Raw genomic sequence first — 19168 nt, 5'->3', positions numbered from 1 at the left:
TGGAAAAACATTTAGTATAATTTTTTAAACAGGAAATATGTTAAAACTTAATTAATATGAAACTAAAACATAAACAATTTGTATATACATTTTTAAAAGGAGTACAATTTGAAATATAATTTTTATTTTGTACTTACTTAAAGGTGATTTTTTGATATAAAAAATGGGAATCCTCTTCCAGACATTCCTGAGAAGAAGAAACCCTTCTAACCCAGCATTGAATTGGCCACTCCTAGTTCACTCACACTTTCCTCCTACAAAAATGCATAAACCTAATGTCCTATCACTATATCCCTCATCATAATTGATTGAACTTTATACGCCTCTGCTAGAACCCTCCAACAAATCCCCAAAGACCTCCATCCATACTAAGCAAGAATTCAACATCAGTAAACAAAATTTTTAATTTCTTAAAACATCCAATTAATAGATAAATTTCAAATCCCCTCAATTCTTGTTTCCTCTTCTTGCATTGTGGTCTTGGGCTGGAGTAAGGGGTGCCTCCCTCGGATTCTGAGATCAAGGAATCTCCAGTGAGCTTGGAGGAGGTGTCGATGGTGCCTAGATATCAATCTCTCCTTGATAAAGTCCTGCGCATAAGGTTGAAAGTAGTAGTGAGGCCCTACTTGATCTGTTCTTTCCTGGCCAGAGTATTTCAATTATGAGGTTATATGAACCCTTGAGGTGCCGGTGTTTTAGAAAAAAGTCCATTTGTAAGTATGTCAGATTCGAATGCAGGGCTACTGGATTCAAACCCAGGACCTTTATCTTACACCAATTAGCGCTGTGTCAAGCCCTAACCTATTGCAACCACCGACGCCCCTAACCACATTGTCTGAGTATTGTGAAATGTGTTCTTTAATAAAAAAAAAAAGATGGATATCAAGGTTAAGAAAATGTCAAAATTATATATATCAAACTTTATTACAAAATAAACTGTTTAAATATTTAATAACAAATATAGTTGGACTATTAACATCATATACATATATAACAATTTTTTAAACATTTATAACATTTTGAGATTTAGTTCTAACTGAGATCACTTTTGGCTTTTTCGAGATCATGCAAAAGCGTATAAAACTGTTGGACGCTGAGTTCGAGGTTGACGATCTCTTGCATCCCTTCGGTGTCGAGAGTCAGCTTGAGCTGTACGAACGACTTGCCCACGAGGGATGGAAGATTTGATGCAGCTGTCACTGAAAAAGACACAATGGAAAGATTAAAAGCCGGACGAGAAGTAAATTAAGAATAAGTGTTCGGTATTTTTTATAATCTCAGAATGTTGAATCAGCACGGAGTTCAGACTGTGAACAGCTGTAAAAATTTTGATTCATCATAGATTTTACTTAAAAAACAAAAACTAACTGAAAACCATGAGTCTTTTATTTAAAAAAGTGTTAAATTTGCTTTGACTGATTAATATATTAAATATTGCCCATTTATATAAAGAATAACTGGATAATGCAATTACAAAACCAGATTAAAATAACATGAATTCATGTATTTCTAAATGAATTTGAAAAAAAAGTACCTGTTTCTTGTAGAGAAGAGTTTATCTCATCAAATTGCATTAACATGTTTTATGATACAGGATTTTTAAAGCGTATTATTCTTCTACTGGTGTTTGCCTGTATTAGCTTATCTTAATATAAACAAATTCAAAACAAACAAATGAAAACTCCAGTAACTTTTTTTTACTTGACTACAATCAAACTATTTTCTAAAAGTCAACCACTGAAATCGTACTATGGAAGTACTTATAAACCATAGCATAAAACTGAGGATTTCATAAAATTGATTGTGGATTGTAAATTATTGGGTCTTAGAAACACTTGAATTGTGAAATTTTTCCATGAGGTTTGCCTGTCCTCACTGGTTAGTTCTGTCAAGACAAGTATTGGCATTTCATCATCTGTATCGATCTAACAATGAAGATGGCGATCAAACCATCATCATAAACAGATCAAAATGATCGGTAATGGCCAATATTTTTTAATAGTAATTCAATGCTAAAAACTTATTTTTTGGAGTTGTCCAGAAATACTTTACTCAGTAGAAAGAAATGGTTTGAAACTCATCGCAGTAACCATGAAATTAATAAAGCCATTATTGTTTTAACCATGTTTTACACTTCTGTTTCAATGTTTTATTCATAATTAAAATAGGTCCATAGTGCTAATTTAGAGTATCGTGCTTACTCCTGCAATAACAATGCTACAGATTCCAGTGTTTTCATGATGTAAATGTGGAAGCAGCCACTCTATAACCTAGTATAAATCTATGATAATTAAAATAAATCATTTCCATTTTATTGTTATTAAGTACTTAATGAATGTAAGTAAAGTATTGGTCTGAGAGTCAGTGAATACCTTTAGAACCGGCTCATCAAAAACCTCCAAGTGAAGACAGTTACAGTAAGTAGCCGGTTCAACATGAATGTAACTGCATTGCTGTAAACTTACTTTTTGGTGATGTACTGAGGTACTTTTTCAAATTATTGGTTTAGAACTTATCCCAAAACTATGGAATTAATAATATCATTGCAAGTAATAAAATTCACAGGTGAACCTTCACCTGCGCACTGTAAATACAGTAGATTCTCATTATTCGCGCTTTCTTTCACCTGCATTTACCCCCTAGTTGAGTATTAGAGGAGAGTGGGAATGAGTATGAATCAAATCGGCCACAGAAGAGAATGAAGAAGATAGTAAAATAGGCTAAAAACAGGAATGGACAACTGAAAAATTCGGAGAAATTTTTCTATTAGCTCAAAAGCTGAAAGACAGAATATGATCCAATAGTGAATGAAACATCAATATAACATGACTGCTGACTCAAACAATGGAAAAACCAGACAAGCAACTTCCTATAACAATGTCCTTTGAGAAAGCTGAAAGTGCAAACTTCGCTGATTCATCATATCTATTTCTAACCGTGGAATTTATCTTGTTTTAAAAATAAATTTTATCTTTTTTAGGTCCCTAATAATTTTTTCTCATTTCTTTTGATGTCGTGCCTAGGGTCATACCTGCTGATGTATGTTTTTCTGGGTGGAATAAATTTTATATATGTTTAATTAAGGTTTTTAATTGAGATAAAAAAGTCAATGGCACGAGCGGGATTCGAACCCACGATCTTCGGCTTGATACGCCGCTGCTCTACCACTTGAGCTATCGTGACCTCGATCCACTCGGACACCAACCTCCCATCTCAACCACACCTTTTGAATTTTCCCTCCTTTTTGACATTTTTCAAGTGGTCAAGCGGACCATGAAACTAGTGAATTTATATATGTTATCTTACATTGTATTTTTCTTAGTTCATATATAACTTTGACGATAGGAACATGTGATACAGAAAGAGTCTAATATGTAGATGGAAGTGCTGTGAAATGATACTTGGTAAGTACAACGTGGATAACGAGAATGTACTGTACAGAACCGGGCAATAGGTCTTGAAAGATGCCATACATACATTGTGCAGTTCATTGTAGGTTTTAATATAATTTTCATAATTAAAATACAACAGACATTTGTACTTTATTGCTATCAAATAATAAATAAATGTAAATAAAATTGGTGGGTGTCAATCTGCCAGTTGGAGAACATTTTGAACCGGCACTGGGTACGTCAACACTCGCAGGTGTTTTATATTACTTAAACGTGTTTCGGATTTGAAAGCTTGTAAAGCTGGATTGCATTTGACTAATATTAAAAAAACCTGCCAGTGTAGATAGACCCAGTGCCGGTTCAACATGAATGTGAGTAGTTTTTTTTTTTTTTTTTTTTTTTTTTTTTTTAAATAGCTTTTAAGTACTGAATGGTATGTAACTCAATAATGGTCTTTCATTAAAGTTAAAGGGTCTTCCATCGCTACCAAGATACTGGAGGTTACTCAAGAAGGCATGGATCAGGTCACTATCGTGTAATCTCAGAGAGATGATCGTTTCATTGTTTCAAATGTATTCCGTAATCAACATTCTACCGCTTTTGAGATCGAGCAGACTTCAACCCATTAGAAATGTTAATGTCAGTTCACGAACTTTCAAGAAGTGGATTAGTTGCGAGAAGGCCTGCCACTGGTTCAGAACTGACAACGCACAGAACAGCTCGATTAAGTTTCACAAGAAATCATCAATTTGTCTGAGCAAGATTGGACTAAAATCTTGTTTTTGGATGGGTCAAGGTTTTGTTTGAGGTCTTCTGACAGCCAAGAGAGGATTCGGAGAAACAGGAGAGCGATATATCTCTGCAACATTTTCACTCCGGAGAAGCTCTGGTGGTGGTTTGGTTCATGGAGACATTTCTATGGAGGGTCGCACAGACTTAATATTCATCAAGAGTTCGCTAACATATGCGCGATACACTGAAAACATGTTGTGTATACCTATCGTATCTGTTTCCATTTGTACACCTATTTTCGAGCTCTTGATAAATATGTTCCGGTCATTTCTTGAACTATTATGGCAACGTGTGTGTGGTTGACCGTTTACTGATTAGTGACCGTTAATCAATAATTATTCAGAAATCGTGAGATGCGGTCTGGTGTGTTGTAGGTTTCAGAAAAAACATTTTCTGAAATCTACATCACACCAGACCGCATCTCACGATTTCTGAATAATTATTATGGCAACTCTATCGTAAGTGAAATATGTAGTTCTTGAAAAACTGGTTTTGACCACACCCATATTTTACATTCTAACCTTTTTGTACATAAAATTCCTTACAAGATTCAGATAATTATACTTACATAGCTAAATGATAACATTTTCATTTACTCATACGAAAAAACTTTAAGAAAATAAATAATTTTTGGTATATTATTCGATTTGATTGGAGTATGTTAGTCAGTTTTTTTTAAATAAAAAAAATGAAGTCTAAGCAAATTTACCACACTGAAGATGGCTGAAGTTACAACAGACCTACCATGGGTAGAACAAAATGTAATAAAATTCATGTACATCACCCCTCAGACCACAAGAGGAAATAACATGATGTAAAGAGAATTAAAGTCACAATTAAGATCTCCAACGAAACTAGCGTCGTTCATGGTTTTCTGTGTTGGCAAATAAAATAAAATCCCCGCCTCAGAGGCACGGATCTTTAGTTAAATCAATTAAAACACAAATACCTCCGAATTGCCAGTCGAGATCCACTATTTTGCTCGTCATTTGGCGCTTTTCCGTTGTGAAATGGTCAGAAACCGCTTTTGTGGGCGTCCACGCACCCAACTCGGCAACTCCCAAAGTCCCAACCAGGACCGTTTAGCCGTTTAGCGTTTACGTTTCCAGTTGGCCACTTTACAGAGCGCGCCGCAAGCGAGGCAAAAACAAGGGCGTAACCTTTCTGGCGGGCAAACCCTCGAAGTAAATAAGCACGGGGGGACTTGGACTTAAGTCGGTCGACGACTACCTTTCACTCCGTTGGGTTTCTTATTTGCAAAATCTGTCTTGCAATTTTGATCATCTAAGTTTTAATATAATAAACGTTATTTGTAGTTCGTAATGCCTATCAAAGGGGAAAAGGTATTCGGTGTTTTTTTTAATAATCGTACTCGTCACTGTCTGTAGTATTTATCAATTTGAGTGTTATTTCTAGAGAAAGGTGACCGGGATGAATGGGCTCACAGATACGGACTCGGAAAATTCCACATTCATAGACCGAAAATCAAAAAAGTACAGAGGTAATTTCATTTTCATTTTATACAACCCAAGGATTACATCTATCTCAAATAACACAAAACCTTGTAACAAATATTCTTTAACACTTAAACAATAAAACCTATGTTCAAAACAATAAAATGAGGATTCTTTATTTTTTTTAACGGATCAAAATTTATTCTCATGGTGCATGTTTGTTAGTAAACACTGGGACTTTCAAAGTTCACCAATTCCGTCTATTCCAAGTTTATTGAATCTATATTTTTGATATAAAAGATATTTTTATTTGTTTATTCGAAGAATTGTTTAAAAGTTGTCTTGGATATGGAAAATAGTTGTAATCTTTACTATGCTTGTGATTTTATTTGTATAATGCTTTTTTAAAAGACGTATTGTCTTTTTTGTATTTATTGTTTGAGGTTCTTTTATAAACAAAACTTTCCTTTTTTTTGTTTAATTTTCTGATTTATTTTTACATTAAATTTTTTGGACGTTTCGGGAATTTACGTCCATTTTACACGTTAATATTCATAAATATGGTAAATAGATGCTGATGATAAAGAAATCAGAAAAATATAGATTTTTTAAAAATAAAAACCCTTACAAACTATGAAAAATATATATTTTTTTAAATAGAAAACTAATGCAACAACTGACAAAACAAAAAGCATCAACGAAAGCAATTTTTTTCTATATGCTATTATTATTCAATTAGAACAATAAAACATGTTCTGTTCAAGAGAGTAAGACGGATGTATTCATTTTTTAATTGATCAAAATGTATTCTCGTTGAACATGTTTGTAGTCAACACTAGGACTTTCACAATCCACCATTCTATCTATTCCAAGTTTATTGAATCTGTATTTTTGATATAAAAGATATTTTTATTTGTTTATTTGAAGAATTGTTCAGAAGTTGTCTTGGATATGAAAAATAGTTATAATCTTTATTATGCAACATGGGTTTTTTAAAAGATGTAATGTCTTTTTTGTATTTATACTTTTTTTTTTTTTTTTTCAATTTTCTGCTTTATTTTTACATTTTTTTGGGCGATTTGGGAATTTACGCCCATCTTCACATTGATATTCATAAACAAATAAATGAATAAATGATGGTAAATAAAGCAGAATAAAAATATAGAAAAGTTTTTTTCAATTAATTAAGGTTTGGAGTTGACATAAAAAAGTAATTGAAATATATTAATTGGTCAAGTGGACCACTAAAACTAGTGGATTTAATATAGAAAAGTAAAAAAAAAAAAAACCCACAAACTATGAGAATTTTTTTTTAATAGAAAACTTTAATGCAACAATTGACAAAACAAAAGCATCAAACAAAGTAAACATTTTTCGTAATACTTTCCTCAAATAACGACAATTGGCTAGAATAATAAAATAATAATAATAACAATGTTCAAGACTATCAGGCGAGTATGTTTTCATCTTTTCAACTATCCAAAATTTATTCTCGTCGACCATATTTGTTAGTCAACGCTAGGATTTTCACAATTTGTTGATTTATTTTTTTATATACGAACTTTCACGAAACACTTGACAAAATGACAGCATCAACCAAAACATTTTTTTCTGCAATATTTGATCATTATTCAATTAGAACAATAAAACTTGTTCTGTTTGAGGTAATCAAGGAGTGTGTATTCATCTTTTTAATTGGCCAAAATTTTATTAATTAATTAAAAATTTTAGATTTAATTAATTTATTATAAGTTTGTTGAATTATATTTTTGTTGTAGAATCTAATTGGATTTGAAGAAGTGTTTGGAATTGGATATGGAATAAATTTTTCCCCTACAAAACTACAAAAAAAAAAAAAATATATATATATATATAAAATTAAAAATTATTAAAATTATAAAGGCCTTATGGCTTTACATATTAACTGGAACCCATGGTATTTGTATAAGTATTGTCCCCCATGTCTCGCAAACATCTCATTTTGATTGCACATTTAACATATTACATAAGTTTTGCCAAGATATCATCTCGTCTATTCTTGGGGCAACCTCTCTTCCCAAGCTTGTTTAATAGGTCTCAATTTAATGGTCTTATACGTGTTTCATTCTTGTTGTTATGCCCTTTACCACTTTTTTCCTTCCATCTCTGTTTCTTATAAAATCAATTGTTTGAATTTTTAATATGCTATGTTTATGAATAGTGCTGATTTAATGACTATTGATAAAATGCAGGAAAATGTATTCTCTTTACTTACCATTATTGTTGTATTATTTTAGATCATGAGGATGCGTACAGGCCTTTGTCTGAACAAGAAATTCACGACATTTTAATGAATGATGATGATGACGACGATGAATCTTCAAATGATGACCATTATGCAGATAGAAATAAGAATGAATGGGAGGTGGACAAAATTAAAACTCCAAATAGCAAAACTGATGCGCTCGGCCTACATGCAAGTGCAAAACGTTCCATAGTATTTTCTTCCCCTTCACCTAGGTTCGTGTACCAGTGTTTTTTTCTTCTTCATATTGTTAAACGTTTAATAAAATGATGTTATTACTGTAGAATTTATTTTCTAGGAAGGAGAATTGCAAAGTTTCTCCTTTGAAACTGAAAAGAAAACTGGAATACGCTGTCGATAAAGTGTCATCGCCTTCGACTAAACATGCACAGAATGTGGTGATTATACGCATAATTTACCTTTCTCTCGATTGTTTAACTGACTCTTGAATTAATAATTAATTTTCTCATCTCTTCTATAATTCTAATGTTTCGGTGTAGGTTTCACCAATAATAATAAAACGTAAAACTGAAATTCAAATATTAACTCCTTCCAAGCTGATAACTACATCATCTAACATTGTAAGTTAACCATTGTATCTTATTAAATTTAATAATTTTATACTTCTCCACATTATTTTTTCAAGACTCAAAATTATTATTCATGGGAATATGGACAACAAATACAACTTTCTTATTTATCCATTTATGTTTTAATGGTCAATTAACCAAGTTACTTCTTTCAATTAATTATTCTTTTTATGTAAGGTTTTGGTTGAGATAAAAATGTCTTATTTATTTAAAATTTATTTTAAAGGTTTTAAGTTTAATATTTTAATTTGCAGGTAAATAGAAGTGAGGACAAGATGCATTTGGATTCACCACTTAAACGAACTCCTGTATGTACCACGTATTTATTTTTAAAATGTTGTTATCCTTTCGTTAAATTTATTTTTATTGTTAGATGGCTTTAGTAAATAGGAATAGTGAAGATGTAACCACTACTCCAAAAAGATCTACAAGAAAATTGGTACGTATAAATAAATGTACATTTTTTGGTTTTTATACATTCAAATTATATTTAAAACATTTATTCCATGGGGAAACAACTTTTTAATGTAATATTTGTTGTTAGATGACAGTTAATGAGGTTACTGGTAAAGAAGAAACTACAACTCCAAGAAGATCAACAAGAAAAGTGGTATTTTTTGTTATATTTTATTATGTTATAACATTATAAAATTATATATGTATATTTTTTCCTGCATATTACATTAAAGTATTAACCTGATCATCCATTACAACCCAATATCTAATAAGTTAACTGTTTCATCATAATAATCCATGCTCTAAATAAAATTTTTCAATACTACAGTAGAAGCTTTGAACCTTTTTTATTGTAATTATTTGTAATGGTCCGTAATCTGAAGAAACTTTGGTAATTTATTTATTTTTTCACTGATTCGAAATTTAACTTTTGTCAATCTAGATGTCATCGGTAAATGGCAATACTGGAAATGCCAGGACACCAAGAAGATCCACACGGACGCCGGTATTTTATTTTACTTTTTAAATTGCTTTTTCAAATACCCCTAAAATATGCATCGATCTTGAAAAAATATTATTTTTAGAGAATAAGTAACAATGAATGTGTTACATTTGAACATGCTATAATGAAGACAATAAAAGATTCAGGGAGGAAATTGAGAGAAAGAAATGAAGAGGTAAGAAAAAACAAAAAAAAAACTTTCATTATCATTATTAATATTTCGGTCAATTTATTTACTTTTATCTTAATATATATATATAAAAAAGTATTATGATTAAAAATATTTTTTGAAAAATATCGGTAAGACCTGTGAATTGATGATCCTGTTGTTTGATCTTCCATCATCAGTGGTCAGACCAGGATCGTTGGTGATGATCAAGCAACAAATAAAATATATTTATTGAGAATTTTATTTACTTGTTTATTTTTAATTTACAATTTTTTGTTTGGAAGGATGGTTATTTACCCTTACTGCTTGGATTATCATCTGATGAAGAATCAGAAGAAATGGTAATTATAATCTTATATAGTTTGTTTTTTTAATCTACAAACTCAATATTTTTTAGAAGATAACAGAAAGAGGCCTAAAATCACTTAGAATAGAAGAAGATAAAGTTGAAAACACGAAGAAAACTTTATCAAAAAGAAGTAAACGGTTGTCTGAGGTTAAAGGCAAAGATTCGGAGAGTGAGGAAGCTACTTCACCCGCTAATTCCAATAAAAGAAATAAGAATGATAATATTAGACTTTCTAGTTCACCAAAAGATACAACAAATTCCGATAAATACATTCCGGTAAAAAGTCGGAATAAAATTGATGATGGTGTTGAACCGTTAGAATTGAAATCTCCGCGGAAATTGAATGTAAAAAGTGACAGCGATGACGACATACCTTTTATCAGTTCTCCGAGAGTGTTGAGAAGCTGTTCCACTAAGTCACGTATTGTTGCTACACCAAAGCGAGTGACTAGGAGCAGCATAGCACCTTCTCCAAGGACACCGTCACTCAGAAAGCGTGTTTTAGAAGCCAATACTCCAAAGGTTACTCCAAAGAGCGCAATAAATACAGAAGAGTTAATGAAAACACCAGTTTCAAGCTCAAGAAGTCCATCTGTCAGGAAAAAGCTCATGTTGACACCAGCTACTCCCCACTCTCTAAAGGTAATAGATGCTTTTTTTTCTTCAATAACTCACATATAACAATTTTTTTTCTCAAAGAAAATTGGCCATGGGTTCCTAACGCCAGTCGCTGCTGAGAGAGACAGCTGTGCAATAAAGGTTCCAAAGACAGGTTTGGATTTTGCAAGGTCCCAACTTCAGGTTGCCACTCTTCCCAGCTCGCTGCCTTGCCGGGAGAAGGAATTTAGCAACATAAAATCCTTCCTGCTAAGGAAACTAGAAGATATGACGGGAGGGTGAGTTAAACTGTAAACTGTTTTTATTTGTACAAAAAAAAAAGAAAAAAAACAATAAAAATTGATGTTTATTTTTTTAGGTGCATGTACATTAGTGGGGTTCCTGGTACTGGGAAAACAGCCACAGTCCACACGGTAGTAAAAACACTCCAGAAGGAATCACAAGATGATGAAGTTCCTGCTTTTGATGTAGGTTTTATAATTAATCCTTTGTAAATTCCTTAATAACATTTTGTCCATGTAGTTTGTCGAGGTGAATGGATTAAGACTTACCGAGCCGAGGCAAGCTTACGTAAGGATATGGCAGACGTTGACCAAGAATAAACTCACTCCGGAGCAAGCCTTGAAATCCCTCGAGGATAAATTCACTGGAAAAAACAAAAGATGTTGTATTCTTCTAGTTGATGAGGTTTTTTAAAATTAATTATTTTAAAAAAATTTTACATTAGGCTCATATTTAAAATTATATTTTTTGTAAGTTGGATTACTTGTGCAACAAAAGGCAGGATGTAATATACAACATCTTGGATTGGACAACAAAAAGAAATTCAAAACTAGTCGTTCTAACAATAGCAAATACCATGGATTTACCAGAAAGGACCCTCAAGGGAAAAGTTACTAGTAGAATGGTACTGTATTGAATTTGTAACATATGGCTTTGTTAATTTTCAGATAAAATAGATTAATTTTTTGTTAATTTAAAAACAGGGATTGACGAGATTAGTGTTTCAGCCATATACATTTCAGCAATTACAACAGATTGTCATGAATAGGCTGAATGGCTGCACAAGTTTTCAGGCTGATGCTGTCCAACTTGTAGCAAGGTATGTTCTTCATTACATACATAAAATTTGTTCAATTAAGATTTTTTTTCATTTGTATTTTTAATTAGAAAAGTAGCCGCTGTTTCTGGAGATGCTCGCAGGGCATTGGACATTTGCCGTAGGTCGACAGAACTTTTAGAATCAAAATCAGAAGTAGTTACTGTTCAACATATACAGAAAGCTTTGAATCAGATTTTCACTGGGATTCGAGTTCAAGCAATAAAGTAAGTTGTAAAATTGGTTTTTCAATATGATCTAAATAAAGATCGAAACATTGGCACAATAAGGAAAATGTTTTTCTAAACCTACATCACCCAAGACTGCATCACATGATCTCCAAATAATCATTAATTAACGGTCACTAAATACTACACAATAAAAATAATAATTTTTTTTTTAAAGGAAATGCAGCCAAGTTGCTCAGTTGATACTGAGGTCCCTGAGAGATGAAGTTATTAGGACAGGAGTCGAAGAGTCAACAGTTAGTCTTATGCTTCCACAACTTATTGCAGTCTGTGCTATGGAGAGTAAGTTTTTTAAAAATATTTTAATAAAGTGATCCAAATATTCTAATATTTTAATTTGGTTTTCAGGCTGCCCTACTCCAACTATTGGAGATATTTTGAGCGTGTGCTCAGGACTAGCTAACTCTGGGCTGATAATTATTGAGAAAGGAAGAGGCGACCTTAATACAAAGCTCTCTTTAAATGTTAGCCCTGATGACATTCACTATGCTCTTAATTGCTAAATTTGGAGATTTTATCTTATTTATTAATACGATTTTAACAAAAATGTTTCTCTTCTGTATATATTAATTGTATATTTAACATTTAATGATCCATCACAATTATTATTTTGCATGCACCTTGTTTCTTTTGTCTTCCATGATGTTTTAGAATGTACATAATTTTGTAAATTAATTATTTTAAATATTTTGTACAGTGTCAAAATACTAATTTTTAATGTATATATTTTATTATTTGTATTTTAAAGTTTGCATCTTTCTTAAGCTAAGTTCTTATAACATTGTTGTTCCAAATAATAAAACACACTTAATTTAAAGCTTTGATGATTTAATAAGTTACCAAGAAGTTTATGAAATTGTTCATGATGATGATTTTAAAACACTTAAAAAAGTTATTTTTTTTTAAATTTGCGGTACATTACAACTACCTTCAATTTCGGTAATATGTAACAATGGGATAGGAAATATATACAAAATTAAAGGCAAGAGTGGAGAAATCCCATTGCTAATCCAATGCAATGAAGAGCTCGATACCATACCCCTGAAAAGAATTGTAGACTCCGTTAAAAAAAAAATCTTTTGTTTTTCAAATTTTTTAATTTAGTTTTGTTTTTACAGATGTGACTAATGAGCTTAAGTAATAAAATTATTTAGGTGAAATTTTATTAGTAGGTACTAATCAATAATCTCATTTTTAAATTAGAAGCTAAAAACAGTTCTAGAGCACCGCTTCTATATATTTCTGCAATAGACAAAGTATCTATATGTTGTACACAATATGATATACAAGTTATTTTCTAATAGTGTTCGTGTGTGATTTTGTTTGACTCTTGCTGGTTTGGTCTGTTGTTTGCTCATGGTTGCTCGATAAGTTCCACCTAATTGAAGGGTGCTCCTTGGCTTTATGTAGAGGAGAAGTAATGCCATCCAATATGAGAATATACAGTAGTACTGGAGAAGTACAGCTGCAAATATCTGGGTCCCCTGTTCCAGTTTTCGGGGGAAACCGGGCTGTTTTAATGTGTATAGTACTGATAGTTTTGCGTACTTATCGTGGTTGAGAGTGAATGTATTTATTGGCGTGAATATGCAGTGTGAGAGGGTTGATAAGCCCAATTCTGCACATGTATATATGTGTGAGGATCTAATCCAATTTTCATTATAGAAAAACTACTGTAATGAAAATTTTTCCAATTACATTAATCAAATCCTTCCTGAGAAGAAACATTTTTTTAATACTATTTTTATGTCAATAAGCTTCATTAATATGCAATAATAATAATATGTACTACAGTATCTCCTTGTTGAAAATGTAAATATAAAAGCAAATTGAAGCCTAACTAGAGAGAAATGTAGACTTTCACATGCAGACAGTTGTCCATTAGTACCTGCAGGTTTGGCAGTTTGCTCCAGCTTTACTGGTAGACTCACAATACAGAAAATAGAAAACATTAAAACAACATATTTGGTTTGTTCATCACATTTATAATTGACAAAAACCTAAATCGTCGTTTCAGCCATGTAATGGCTCGTTTAATCTGATTAAACATCTCTGCACTAACGGTGGACCAGGGCGACCCGGATCAATTAGCAGCATTGGACACCTAAGCTTCCATTGTGGCTAGTTTCCTCCTCACAGAAAACACTGTCTATAATTAACAGACTTTGTCGGCAGATACATTTTTAATAGTACATTATTGCCACAATACGGAAAAACTTGATTGTTTCTTAAGCTGAAATCACATATTGATGAAGTTTTAACTTTATACTTTTAATGGGTTGGTGCAAAATCAATGCAGGTTTTGAAAATTTGTTTTATTTTTGCAGGTAATTGTCACGTAAACAAAGCTAAATCTTTAAATCTAATTTAAGGATTATAATAAATACTTTTAACTATTATCTTTTATACAAAGCATTCTAGTTCATATGGAATTTTATAAAAGTGAGGACATGCGAAATTAAATACGTCCAAACTATATTTTCGTCAAATTTATTTGTGCAAGTTTAAACTTGGGCGAAATACGGCCGTAACCCCGCGTAACAAAAATACAGTTTTGGGGGAGGAAAGCATTAGCCAATGCACTTTGCAGGGATAGTTTCAGAGATTTCATCTTGGAGATCTCATCTCGAAGAAAGGGAAAATCGCGGTAGTTCTTCCGCTGTGGACGATGACCAAAAAAACGATGACCAAAACGTTGTTTGAAGAAAATTCACGTAATCCAACAGGGGAAATTACGGAAGAGCTTAGTGCTGACCAGACAACCGTTGTTCGCCATCTGGGGCAATTTGGTAAAGTAAAGAAGTTGGTACCGCACTAACTAACCGAAGCCCAAAGAAATTTGTAGTCTCTTCTGTTGCGCCATCAAAATGATCCATTTCTCGATCGAATCATCTTGTACGATGAGAAATAGATTCTGTACGATAACAGGAGGCGTAAGGTCAGTGATTGGACAAGGATGATGCGCCAAAACACTTCCCGAACGAACTCTGCACCCCAAACAGTTAAGAGACTGTTTGGTGGTGTACTGCTGGGGTTGTTCAATATAATTATCTGAATTATGGTGAAACTATCACAGCAGAGAAATAATAAGAAATTGACAAAATGCTCGGGAAACTGCAATGCCTTTTTCCAGCATTGGTAAACCGTATTCTTCTTCACGATAACACCAGGCCCTGCGGAAACTTAAGGACGTCGGATATTCACCCTTCCCGCACCCTCCATATTCACTCGACTTCTCGTCTACAGACTTCCAGTTTTTTAAAAGGTATTTTGATCACTTCTTGATAGATGAAATTTTAAGACGAGGTGAAGCCGAAAACGACTTCCAAGGCTTTATTGTGAGTCGAAATAAAGATTTCTATGTCTGAGCTTATTTATTACACGTTGGCAAATATTGTGATGTAAAATATTTTGAATAAAGTTTCTTTATTTTATAAAAATTAAAAATAGTTTCGACTGCCTTATCTTTGCACCAGCGCAATAAAAATGAATAACGCACAAACCAATGATGGATGATAAAACAACACTATAAGCCAAAAAAAGTTTGGCTTATTTGAACTTGTTATTTCTAAAAACAACAGTTAAATCTCCAGGGTCCATAAATAAGAGGATTACAGATTTTATCTCCCACCTCCGAAAAAAGTCACTTTCATCCTCCCGTGCCCTTGCACCTAATTGGAGCTTCATATTTGTTCGTGTTGTCCTCGTAGGATAACTCAATTTGCCGGGGGGCCGAGGTCGATGAGGTTGCCCATTTTCCTCACGCTGTAACGTGCCGGCGCGCTTTCCCAAAGGACCTCTCTCACCGAGGCCCCACCGGCCGTCAAATATACATATTTAACGGATAATTCAATTTTGACAGGGCCTTGCTCAATTTATGCGGTTTAATTTTCGTTCAAATGGTTAATCTCAGGGGAATTAGAATGGCGGTTCTGAAACGACGCTCTCGATACACTCACAAAGAGTCTCTCAGCCTGGCTGGTCCCATTGAAAATGATTGCATCCCATACGAAACTTCCAGTTCTAATTAGTATCAATGTAATTTTATAATTTATCAATAGTGATTTATTCGTCTACATAAACCATTTTTTTTTTCAATAATAAAATGCATAGGACATATTGAAAAATAAAGCTCTATTACAATAGTTATTCAGATATCGTGAAATGCGGTCGGGTGTGATGTCGGTTTCAGAAAAACATTTTCTTTATCGTGCCAACGTTTCGATCTTGTATTGAGATCATCTTCAGGGCCTGGGATTTACAAACAATGTTTACATTTAACAAATACATTTAGGATATGGAAAAGTGAATTTATACAATGCAAAATATATTTTATATTTAGACAAAGTATTTCTACTCACTCAAAGTGTTTGTCTTCTGTGTAATTGTGCCATCCTTGCGTGTCGTGTTGAGAGTGCCAGTGAGATTTTGCTGTTTTATGTTTATATGTTTGGTTTTGAAGGGGTGGGGAAGGAAGTCGGTATATAAAATACAATTTTGTGTAAGGCGTCGGCTTCTTTGAAGTGAAAAAAGCCGACAAAGGGGAACAATGTGTAGGTAATAGTTCGGCCAGATTATCCTTTCAGGATTATATAGAAAGGGGATAAATATGATAAGGAAAGCTAAATTGTTGGAAAATTAGACTATGTGAAAAATATTTGATGTGTGGAATGTAATGTGATGATATAGGTATGTTATCTGTATTGAATTTGATTAATGATATTGGCGTAGCTGCGACTGAGTTTACATGTATCTGTTCTGTAATTGATGCTGTGTTTATCTCTGTTGATATACTCTATTACAATAATAAATGAGAAACGACTTATTACTAACAATTACTTTCGGAAAATAATACTAAAAAATAATAAACTAACTATAAAAAATTATAATTGAAAAATTATGGCATCAATAAAACTATAATGAATGTTATAAAGCGAGCTTGTAACCTCCAGGAGAAAAAACACGACATTAATGCTCATTGGATAAACAACCAGTTTTAAAACTTTCTATTCTTCAGTATCAATAGAATCTCACTTAAGTGGATATGATAGAAAATGTGTAGTATCACAAATTGGTATCAAAAACCAAGAGACATAGATTGCTATCTCAACTTTACATCACAGTATCCCCTTTATTCGATAAAAAACACGGCCAAAGGGCTACTAAACAGAATTATTACCCTGAGCCACGAATCTTTTCACCACAAAAGCACAAAGATATTCTACATAACAATCACTACCCTAAACACATAATCAACAATACAACTCAACATTAACACTATCCACTATCGCTAATAACACTACATCAATCCTATCAAACACAGGCAAACAAACATACACATTCATTCTATTCGTTCACGGCTTATCACACAAATTAAACACATTTCTCTCTTCTGATAGCTTTAAAATAGCCTTCAAAAACTATAAAACTATTCACACCCTTTCTTCTAAAATTAAAGCTCCCACACCTGTAACAAATAAATTCGATGTAAATGTAATTTACAGAATCAACTGTATAAATCATGAATCACATATTATTCAGAGTACGTTCAATGGTGGCTCATGTAATTGTTTTGGGGGAAGAGGAGGGCGAAAGAAAATTTCATGGTCGTCGTGGGAATCGAACCCGCTTCCACGGCGTCTATGGTCGAGGGTATAACGCGCTAATCACTCGACCAACGCGGCCCCCATAAATGAATACATTCTTAATATCAATAAAAATTACGTGAATTTTTTATTATAATTAATTCAATCTAATTATGTCTTTATAGTAGTGGCAAAATTAACTAATAAAAATTCAACTGTTTTGATTTTATAAAATTTAGAAATTACTCGATCTTTCTTTTGTCACCTTTTCTTTAAAAAAAGTTGCAAATCTCTATTGTAGTTGTAATTTAGCCATTGTCTGATAACAGTTTTCAAAGAAAGAACAAAGTCTGTTGCTTAGTCGACAAGGCAACAATTGTTGCATTTGACCTGGGATTTGCTAACGCTCCTTTTTACTTGATTGTTGTGGTTGTCCTCCGGCGGTGTAGGTTTTTGAGGCCTTTTACTGTACAAAGTACAACTTTTTTGTTTGGAGGCACTTTACAGAAAAGATAAGCGCAGCTTTGCGAATACAGGAAACCACGACAATCAAGAGATTATAATTAGAATGCTGCCATTGTAATAAATAAGACTCTCTTTCGAATTATTTCACTCATTTAATCAAGATGTGTTTTTAAACTGATTTCTGCCTTTTTTTCCATGCTACTCGTCTTTCTGATATAGTGATTAGAGTGACCAACGTATCGTCCTTCAGTTCAAAACAAAACAAAACAAAACAAAAAATAAATAAATTCGTTACTGTATCGTTATTCATAAAACTCGTTCGGGGGGATAAAAAAAGTAGGAAAAGATCTTTTTGAAAATAAAGGGGGATGCTGGATCGGAGTCGGCAGACTGGCGTCCTTTTCTGACGCCAGATCCGGCGTCGCCGAGTCCGGATCAATGAATCCGGGCCAAGGTTTGTCTTGCGAGTTTCCTGTGAAATCTTTCTCCATTACATATTTTATTAAGAATTTTTGATAAAAGAAGTGAGAATAAAGATGGAATGGTGGCGACAAATATTTCACTTCAAATTGATCATTGCCGTTTATTTCAGCACAACTCCCATCAACATTCCACCATTTTATAAAATAAAAATAATTAAATTAAAAGATTATCTCAATGGAAACTATAATCAAGTACAATAATTCAAGCTGCAACATAAATAGCTAAAAGTATATGCAAAATTTATTCATTCATTTTATGCACAATTTACTATGCTTGTTCAGGTAACATGATCGGGAAGCCGTTGCAGAAAAATAGGTAGGACTTATCAATGACTTTGTAAAACTGCTTCTTTGCGTTTGTCGTCGATGTTAGTCTGCCTCTAGTCTTGGTTTGTCTGTCAGACGCTATTTTTGCAATTGCGTAAGTTTTAAGTGATTTTAGCAAAACGACAATATAAAACGTTTGACAGACCAAAACTTACAAAGCAAAAAGATATAGCACAGGACCTTAACAAGAAATCTCACAATAATCGGCTTTATTAAACTGGCAATGTCCTAACAACTTTTCACCGTATTGGCCGTCATTATTCAATATTGTATAAGGTCTCGTTTGCAAATAATGTAAAATTGTGTGAATCGTCTCTAGTTATATTTAACTTGAAACGTATCAACATAAATTAAAA

At 32.8% G+C, this 19168-nt stretch overlaps 1 protein-coding gene and 1 long non-coding RNA gene across 4 annotated transcripts; one reads left to right on the top strand and one right to left on the bottom strand.

Moving 5' to 3' along the window:
* Positions 1-905: 905 nt before the first annotated feature.
* On the bottom strand, positions 906-5266 carry LOC106672817. Its single transcript, XR_001341307.2, has 2 exons — positions 5134-5266; positions 906-1199 (listed from the first exon to the last, which is right to left on the bottom strand). It is a non-coding gene; the product is annotated as an uncharacterized LOC106672817 (long non-coding RNA).
* A 96-nt stretch (positions 5267-5362) lies between these two features.
* LOC106672816 (origin recognition complex subunit 1) lies at positions 5363-12724 on the top strand. Of its 3 annotated transcripts, none has more exons than XM_014404539.2 (20): positions 5363-5527; positions 5601-5685; positions 7915-8137; positions 8221-8320; positions 8423-8503; positions 8767-8820; positions 8886-8951; positions 9057-9122; positions 9411-9473; positions 9553-9645; positions 9924-9980; positions 10040-10630; positions 10688-10884; positions 10965-11073; positions 11129-11293; positions 11364-11513; positions 11593-11708; positions 11777-11932; positions 12111-12235; positions 12302-12724. In XM_014404539.2, exons 1-20 carry the CDS (start codon positions 5507-5509, stop codon positions 12454-12456), a joined length of 2673 nt encoding a protein of 890 aa, XP_014260025.1. In that variant the 5' UTR covers positions 5363-5506; the 3' UTR covers positions 12457-12724. The 3 variants fall into 3 exon arrangements, with proteins under 3 accessions (XP_014260025.1, XP_014260024.1, XP_024082252.1); XM_014404538.2 differs by having other exon boundaries at positions 10037-10630; positions 12302-12723; XM_024226484.1 differs by lacking the exon at positions 8423-8503 and having other exon boundaries at positions 10037-10630; positions 12302-12721.
* The last annotated feature ends 6444 nt before the right edge of the window (positions 12725-19168 follow it).

This window comes from Cimex lectularius, unplaced genomic scaffold, assembly GCF_000648675.2.
Source record: "Cimex lectularius strain Harlan isolate CLEC.00 unplaced genomic scaffold, Clec_2.1 scaffold143, whole genome shotgun sequence".
In the NCBI taxonomy this organism is placed as follows: Eukaryota; Metazoa; Arthropoda; class Insecta; order Hemiptera; family Cimicidae; genus Cimex; species Cimex lectularius.
Note: the sequence above shows the minus strand (reverse complement) of the source record. Positions and strands in the feature narration are given on the sequence as shown.

What these genes read in the sequence shown, in the direction of transcription:
- LOC106672816 (XM_014404538.2), top strand. Translation starts at nt 5,507, where the DNA reads ATGCCTATCAAAGGGGAAAAG. An exon ending in TTTTCTTCCCCTTCACCTAG is followed by an intron (nt 8,138 to 8,220) that starts GTTCGTGTACCA and finishes TTTATTTTCTAG; the next exon opens with GAAGGAGAATTGCAAAGTTT. An exon ending in CTAGAAGATATGACGGGAGG is followed by an intron (nt 10,885 to 10,964) that starts GTGAGTTAAACT and finishes TTATTTTTTTAG; the next exon opens with GTGCATGTACATTAGTGGGG.